Source organism: Ahaetulla prasina, unplaced genomic scaffold (assembly GCF_028640845.1).
Source record: "Ahaetulla prasina isolate Xishuangbanna unplaced genomic scaffold, ASM2864084v1 Contig380, whole genome shotgun sequence".
In the NCBI taxonomy this organism is placed as follows: Eukaryota; Metazoa; Chordata; class Lepidosauria; order Squamata; family Colubridae; genus Ahaetulla; species Ahaetulla prasina.
This window is the reverse complement of record NW_026682154.1, coordinates 1-9,150: the sequence shown is the minus strand read 5'-3', so window position 1 is coordinate 9,150 and position 9,150 is coordinate 1. Positions and strand designations below refer to the sequence as shown.

Here is a 9,150-nt window from a genome sequence, read left to right as displayed (position 1 = left end):
TGGCATGGAAATGGAAATTAAATATTCATTTGAAAGACTTCAAGAGAATCAAAAGGGGTTTAGACAGGGAATAAGTATTTTGGAACTAGATGGCCTTTTTGTTAATGTAATAAAAGCCTAGGAAGCATAAAGGTTTTTCAGTGAAAGTCTTCTTTATATATACCTGATGAGTTCATCTTAGGCACCTTATTACTATTTAAACAATGTAATTCTTTCTTAAACTCTAATAGAATATGAATAGTGGCTGAAATAAGAAGCTCACTGAAATGCTGAAAGTGTCAAAGGGCTGTGAACCTTTTAATAATAGCCTTACTCTTTTGATTGATTGCAGTCTTTTCTGAAAATGTGTGCATGAATATTTGGATTTATATATTTCTATAAGCCAAAAAGAAGCTAACCAAATTATGCCATGGTCTGAGAAAACAGAATGGTAGCCAGATGGCTTTAATTAATTTTGTGGCTTTTCAATATTTTTGTTGGGATTTTTCCCTGGTAGGAATTTGTAAAGATTGACAAACTGTAAAGGTGTTGGCAAACTCAAACAGTGAATACATATTAAGGCAGGGGTCTCCAACCTTGGTCCCTTTAAGATTTGTGGACTTTTTTTTTTTAATTTGAATTTATATCCCGCCCTTCTCCGAAGACTCAGGGCGGCTTACACTGTGTTAAGCAATAGTCTTCATCCATTTGTATATTATATACAAAGTCAACTTTGTTTTTGTCAAAGTCAAGCTGGCTGAGGAACTCTGGGAGTTGAAGTCCACAAGTCTTAAAGGGACCAAGGTTGGAGACCCTTGTATCAGTCATTCTGTGCTGGAAATCAGTGGAACATCTTGCCTCCTAGAGCTGTGGGTGCTCCATTACTGGAAGGTTTTCCAATATAGGACAACAATTTGTCCGAGATAATACAAGAATTCCTGCCTTATTCTACAATTCTATACAACGGGATATATGCATGCATCAAACTTTAAAATTAAATCTTAATTCTAAGAATACATTTTATTGCTCCCCAGTGTGTGCAGTGCTTATAGTACTTATGCAATATTGATGTTGCAATTAGAAATAATAATTTTCACATTTTCTTCACCATTTTTATTCAAAGAATCCTAGAGGGTGAAAAGAATTTAACCTTTATTATCTAAAACAAGGGCCAGGATAGCTCAGGCTGGTAAAGAAGCCTGTTATTAGAACACAGAGCCTGCAATTACTGCAGGTTCAAGCCCGGCCCAAGGTTGACTCAGCCTTCCACCCTTTATAAGGTAGGTAAAATGAGGACCCAGATTGTTGGGGGGGGCAATAAGTTGACTTTGTAAAAAATATACAAATAGAATGAGACTATTGCCTTATACACTGTAAGCCGCCCTGAGTCTTCGGAGAAGGGTGGGATATAAATGTAAACAAAAAAAAACAAAAAAAAAAACCCTACTGAAATCACAGTACTGCAACTGGTTTAAGACTATCTTTACAGAGAAGTTAGTAATATGTCTTATAATTCCTGAAACAAACCTTCAGTGGCACTTACCGGTTCATTTGCTGCCAATGCAAGGGCTACGTTTACTGAAAAAGGAAGAAAAAGAATTTATTAAAATTCTTGCAGTATTAACATCAAAAATTCAATCAATAGTTCTGAGAACTCTAGGAGTGGAATGGTCTAATATATAATGGATTGGAAGAAATGTATTTTCTTTGTTTCTGGAAGGGGAGTTGAGGTTTTAAGGAGTGACTATGGATTATGATTTGTGTTATATTTTAATTTTTGTTGTTAGTTTTATACCCTGTATTCGGTTCTGGGAAGTCCCGGGGGGTGGGGGGAGGAAGGGGAAGGGAGGGGGAGGGGGGATGAGGGTAGAAAATGGATTGATGGTTAATGTACAAAGATGATTGAAGATGTATAATTAATGTAAGATCGGAGCTGCCTGGCTACCACTTCAGAATGATGGGAAAGAAGGAAGTAGAAGAGAGAAGGAGGTAGGAAAGAGAAGAGGAGGAAGAGGAAAGGAAGGAAGAGGGATAGAAGAGGGAGAAGAAAGGAGTAGGGAGGAAGGAGGAGAGGATGTAGATAAGAGAGGGGGAGGATGGTTGTGGAAAGTAGAAGAAGGTAGAGAAGGGAAGAGAGTTAAAGGAAGGGGGTGGTGACCGGGCAGGTCCGATTAATTGTATATGATGGTACATTAAATATGTTATTGGATATGAATGTTAAAATAAAACTTTTTTAATAAAAAAAAATTCAGTCAATAGAAGGAATGTGTCTACATTGCTGAGTTATAATTTTTTTAAAAAAAATCTGGGCAATTACTGAGCTGTAGTTATTGTAATCCACAGATAAAAATGCTGGAAATAATACCTTGGAAACCATAATCTGCACATTTTAAGTCAGGATGGGGAACATTTTATGACACCCAAAGACTGCATGGGATTTTGATTCTTATTTATAGAGCATAAAATCAATGTCTCATGATGATTTGCAATTGAATACAACTACACGATTAATAATTAACATAAACCAAAATATAAGACAAAGATTAAACGCAATAATTTGAAATTAAAAAGCGTGCCAATTCATTAGTCATTTGAACTTAAATATCTCTCCAAAAGTTAAGACAGATGGTGTGAATATTAATTCTAGAGTCTATTTTGTAAAGCTGGAGCAAGAACTGAGAAAAGGACTTCCTGGCTTCATTTCCTTATATTACCAAAAGAGGAATATAACACAAAGGATGACTGAGGTGGGTGAAGGCAGATTTGCAGGGTGCTGGATGCCAACCTAGGCTTTTTGAATTAAATCTAGCACTGGAGAAGGACAAAGGAAAAAATATTTGGAATAAAAAAAGCTGCAACTCTAAAGAGTTCAGTGGTATAATGAAATTGAAGGAGGCAATCATTTGCAATAAAACAGCAGACTGAATTAGCTGTAAGCCTGGAATATTAAAAAGAAATTATGGAACTTAGCTTGGACTTTGCTTGTCTGTCCATTAGCAGAATACTGTAAGTCTCTGGCAATAGAAAAGGACCAATTTTTTTTTTTTTTTGGGGGGGGGGGGGGCCAAAAAAAATAATCTAATTGGAAAATTGATCAAATTCATCTACAAGTGGCAGAGAAAAGTATTTCTTTATTTAACAAACCATTTTATTTAAAAAAATGCAATTTACAACAATACAAACTAATATAAACTAAAACAAAACAAAGGAATAAAAGGTGCAAAGAAGAAAAAGAGAAAGAAAAAATAGAATATAAAGAAAAGGAAATGTATAAATTGACTTCCCCCTTCATCATAACATACATAAACAATTTTAGTAACTTATCACATTCTCTTAAAATACAATAAATTATCTCTTTTTACCATATCCCATCTTGTCTATTAAAAAATCCAGTCATTTTAATTTTGAGGTCAACAAAAGTCCATTACTAGAGATAACATATATATTCTAACCGTGATCAAATAAACCAACTTTTCATCCCTTTTCTAAAATTCTCAATTTTTAGCCTCTTAAATAATATCCTAAAACTTGATTTTTTTATTTGTCCCTTCTGTCAGGCGCAAAGAATCAGGATCACATTTTAAGTTCCAGTTAATATTTATTGCTCAAGCCTATACACAAGAATCTAATGGTAAACTAATGGTCAGCACTAAATTGGCACTGGATAAGAATTAATGGAATTCAAAGGTGGGGGGCTAGATTTGGAATGGTTGTGGAAACATAATGACTCCAGATTGATTCTGTACCCAAGCACTCCTCTTCTTCTCCTACACTTCTCACAAAATTATTCAAAGTTTAATAAATCTTTTTTATAAATCCAATATATAAAAATTATCCAGGTCACTCTCTTATTATTTGTATATGTCTTTTAATTATTAAGACATCAGCTGGTTTCTTTGTATGTCTACTGTAATATCTTTTTCCAGATCATTCTTGTGACCTATTACGTTTAAAATCACTTTCAGGCAATTAAAACCAATCTTGTCAGGCAAAATTGATTCTGTTTCATAGCATCTTTTAAACATTATCTATAGAGAGAATAACTCTTAAAATTAACTTCTGGGTTCATTGTTAAAAAATATCCAATATATCTAATGCTTCAAAAGAGTTTGTTTCATTCTGTATTAGTGAATAAAGTTTAACTTCTCCTTTAATATAATTTTTATTTCCTTCTTGATTCCTCTAATATCCAATTTTTGAAGTCTTATTTATTATGTTTTTTCTAAATAGTTAAATTACATAATCCAAAACATTCTCCCACAGAATATTATAATTTTGAAATTGTCATTAATTCCAAATTCTTGTTTCCAAATTCTTTAACTTTCTAAAATCAAATTTTTAATTACCCTTTTGTGGTTTAATGAAAAAAATGTTATTCAGTTGTTCTATAAGTAGCCCTTGACTTATAACCATTTAATGGCAGTTCAAAATTACAACAACCTAGGAAAAAGTAACTTACAAGCTGTCCTTGAAGTGATAACATTCAACCATCCTCACAGTCAGGTATCACAATTTTGGCACTTGGCCACAGACTTGCATTTATGATAGTTGCAGTCACATCTTGCAATCACATGATTGCGATTTGCGACCTTCCTACCTAGCTTCCAACAAGCAAAAAAAAAAAATATGAAGGAAGCTGGATTTGCTTCACAAGAGCATGATTCACTTAATAATTATGTTACTCATTTAACTACTGTAGTGATTTATTTAGCAACCACTGTAAAAAGGTCATAAAATCAGGGTCAGTCATCATGACTTCCTTAACAAGTGCATCACTTAGTGACTGAAATTCCAGTGCCAATTTTGGTCATAAATCAAGGACTACCTGCACTTAGTTAAAACTTTTGGTGAGATTGAGGGAAAGTATTGGGTACTTTAAAGCATGTTGATCTAAAGATTCCTAATTGCTGAAAAGGCAGTTAACAATTTCCAAAAGTGATTAGAAAAGGAGGTAGAAGAAGTTAAGTGTCCTTTTAAAGTGCCAACCATGGCTTGAATCAGATGGTGATTTCCTCAACTTCTAGAGCTCTAACCAACTGGAGAATGCTATCTTGTGACTCCTCGCCAGAAGAAACTGTCAGGAGCATTTATGGGCGATCTCAAGTCCTCCTTTGTCCGAAGAAAAATTATAAAGGCTTGGTCTACTTGCTAGCTATTCCTTCTGCTATGGTAAGCTACATTAAAAGCAAAGCTATCTTCCGTCTTCATCTTACCCAAACAAAATAATGCAAATTAAAGAAGACAAAGTATTTGTTGGGCATTAGAAAGTCAGCAACCCAACACAGCTGGTAGGCGGATTATTGGATAAATCGGGGGGGGGGGAAGCTTCTTTTTAAGGACTGAATATCTTTTGTTGTTAGCTGCGAAGTCGTGTCCGACCCATTGCAACCCCATGGACAACGTTCCTCCAGGCCTTCCTGTCCTCTACCATACTCTGGAGTCCATTTAAACTCATGCCTACTGCTTCAGTGACTCCATCCAGCCACCTCGTTCTGTCGTCCCGTTCTTCTTTTTCCTCAATCTTTCCCAGCATTAGGCTCTTCCAGTGAGTCCTTCCTTCTCATTAGGTGGCCAAAGTATTTCAGTTTCATCTTCAGGATCTGGCTTTCTAAATTAATCTTAAAAAAACTACTCATTTTGATAATGCTATTTCTGTATCATTTGCTGCCTTGAGTAACTTATATGTGTATGAATGTTATGTTTGCATGTGTGTGTATGTGTGTATGTATGCATGCATGTGTGCATGAATGCTATGTATGCATACATGTGTGTATGTATTTATGCATGCATGTGTTTATGAATGTTATGTATGCATGATGTGTGTATGCATGTGTGTATGAATATTATGTATGCATGTGTGTGTATGCATGCATATGTGTTTGAATGTTATGTATGCATGTGTGTATTTGTGTGTATACACACACAAGGCAGGGAAAAACACTGGAAATTTTTAAGAAAATGTTGGATAACCATCTGACTGAGATGGTGTAAGGTTTCCTGCCTGGGCAGGGGGTTGGACTAGAAGGCCTCCAAGGTCCCTTCCAACTCTGTTGTTATGTTATGTTATGTTATGTTATGTTATGTTATGTTATGTTATGTTATGTTATGTTATGTTATGTTATGTTATGTTATGTTATGTTATGTTAAGAAAATGTAATAATTACAGTAACGATAAATGGAATGCATCCATTAAAACGTTAAACACAGATATGCATATACTATATTCCCAATACAATATGAACGACTTACCAGCCGTTGTGGACTTTCCTACGCCCCCTTTACCAGAAGCTACAAGCAGCACTTGCTTAACTCCTTCAATCGGCTTTTGTTTCGGAAGCCCTCTAGCCATGATCTTGCTACGTTTGTCTTGGAGGACATCATCCTTCGTATTTGATGACTTTAAAGAAAAAGCAAGAGTGTACATGTTCAAAGACTTGATCTACGGTATGCGTTAAGAGTTTGCCGATTTGAAGAAAAAAAAGCAACCTAGGAAGATGTCCCATCTCACAGTAATTGCCTGCTGTTCTTCTTGGACCTCTTAAAATTCCACAATATTGCTACATTACTGTTGCATATGACAGCAAGTCATGGATCACACTTACGAAACGAGCGAGACAAAGACCTGCACCTTAAAAGCCTACCATTTTTTTCAAATTTGCCGCCACTCGGTTTAGCAGCCTTACGGAGAACCGATTGCCAACCATTTATCTTGTTCGAAATCCCCTTCAGTATTAGCAGGAGTTATTCTCAAGCAGCTCCCCTACAGTTTTCTGCGAAGGAAATTGCACTATGCAGTTCATCGCTCAGGTGAATCTGACAGCTAAAGAGTTAAAACGATAGAGTTTGCATTCTGAGATGAGGCGCTCACCCTAAGTCTTAAAGGAAATAAAAGGAACCAAACCGGAAGGGTCCCCGGTGAGAAACTGCAAACTATGCACTTCCAGGCACCAGTTCTTGCTAAATCATTTCCGGGACAATAAAGCTAGAGCTGTTCTTTTGTGTTGTTGTTTTTTATCTCGGGGAACTATAGAGTAGACTGTATTGGCTAGAACGGCACTTGCGACAGTAAAGACTCTTCCGGCGTTTCCCTCGCCCACTGCGCTGTATTTCATACGTTTCTCAACCTTGGCAACTCAGGACAGTGGCGGATGAATTCTAGGAGTTAAAGTTAAACCTCACATATCTTAAAATTGCCAAGGTTGAGAAACACCGATTGAATGAGTTTCTTCCTTCCTTAACAGTCTCGAATCTTTTAAAGACTGCGACAGCAAAACCTTTTATTTATTTATTTATTTATTTATTTGTCACAACAGTATATATAAGCATAAGCATGAAATAACTATACGATATATAAGCATAAATATAATCATACGTATGTAATAACAATCACAGGGAACAATAGGACAGGAACGGTAGGCGCTATTGTGCTCTTATGCATGCCCCTTACAGACCTCTTAGGAATGGGGTGAGGTCAATAGTAGATAGTCTTTGGTTAAAGCTTTGGGCATTTTGGGAAGAGACCACAGAGTCAGGTAGTGCATTCCAGGCATTAACAACTCTGTTACTGAAGTCATATTTTCTGCAATCAAGATTGAAGCGGTTCACATTAAGCTTAAATCTATTGTGTGCTCGTGTATTGTTGTGATTGAAGCTGAAGTAGTCTTCAACAGGAAGGACATTGTAACAGATGATTCTATGAGTTAAACTCAGGTCATGTCGAAGGCGGCGGAGTTCTAAATTTTCTAAACCCAGGATTTCAAGTCTGGTGGCATAAGGTATTTTGTTGTAATCAGAGGAGTGGAGAACTCTTCTTGTAAAATATTTCTGGACACGCTCAATTGTATTAATGTCCGAAATGAGGTATGGGTTCCAGACAGGTGAGCTGTATTCAATAATTGGTCTAGCAAATGTTTTATATGTTCTGGTTAGTAGTGTAGTGTTTCTGGAGAAGAAGCTACGCAAGATTAAGTTTACAACTCTTAAAGCCTTTTTTTGTGATGTAGTTGCAGTGGGCTTTGGCACTTAGATCATTTGATGTGAAAACTCCAATCTCTTTAACAGGGTGGGGGTCATCTACAAGGTAATGTCCATCGAGCTTGTATTTAGTGTTCAGATTCTTTTTCCAATGTAAGACAGAGCATTTGCTGGTTGAGATTTGAGTTGCCAAGTTTTTGACCATTCGACACAAAGTCAAGGTCTTTTGAAGGGTAGCTGTATTGTTGGTAGTGTTAAATAGTTTAACATCATCATAAGAGAATACAGTTACTTATAATATGGTCACAGAGATCATTAATGTATAATATGAAGAGTGTTGGTCCTAGAACGCTGCCTTGGGGAACACCGCTATTGACAGGAGCAGGATTTGATAGAGCACTGCCTATTTTGACCACTTGTTGTCTGTTTGACAGGAATGCTGTTATCCAATTGTGGAGGGGTCCGGAGATGCCGTAGGATTTTAGTTTTAGAAGTTTGTTATGTACCAGAGTGTCAAAAAATTTCCACCTATTCCCACCACACTATTAACAGCTGTGAAAGGATACATACAAGATACAGCATCTTCATTACTGTAAGGATGGAGAGTTCCCCAACCAGATCTTCTGAGAATTCTGAAAACCTCTTTGCTTTTCCCTCTAAAGATAGGCATCTTTAGAACACAGGCACAGGAGAGACATGGAGGGAAGAGTCCCCTGTCATTCAAACCTCTTCAAAACGGAGTAAAACGCTTTCATTGCTTTTCCCCAATGGGGTTGGAGGTACTAGCGCTGGGCGCTTCTAGGCGATGAGCACCTCAGGAGTGCCCCCAATGCCAATCAATAATTAATTAAGTAATACTGCAAGAGTTGCAACCCCCAATATTACTAATCTCTAAAACAGTCTAGTATCCATGGCATCATTTTTTTAAAATTGCCTTTTAAAGTTTTTAGTTCTTTTTTATCCATCCCACCTTCTCCTCCCATACAAAAAGCAAGTGTCGTAGCATAGTTGTGCTAGTTTACCCAAGAAAGGAAATACATTTTAAAAATGATTGCAGCTGGTGCCTGCTGCCCCTTTACGTTGCTTGGATGTAAAAGATGGAGTCAGAAACAATAAATTTCCCTCTAAAGTACATGACTCTTTGTGTGACACTCTTTTTCACACAGTAACTAGATCAAAGTTTGAGAAAACTATACC

General features: G+C 36.5%; 1 protein-coding gene across 1 annotated transcript; it reads right to left on the bottom strand.

Annotated features, from left to right (window-relative positions):
• Positions 1-1,506: 1,506 nt before the first annotated feature.
• LOC131187345 (iron-sulfur protein NUBPL-like) lies at positions 1,507-6,871 on the bottom strand (the record flags this gene model as incomplete). Its single annotated transcript, XM_058161594.1, has 3 exons — positions 6,621-6,871; positions 6,229-6,376; positions 1,507-1,557 (listed from the first exon to the last, which is right to left on the bottom strand). Coding segments are annotated over exons 1-3 (262 nt in total), but the record flags the coding sequence as incomplete, so codon positions are not given.
• Positions 6,872-9,150: the final 2,279 nt, after the last annotated feature.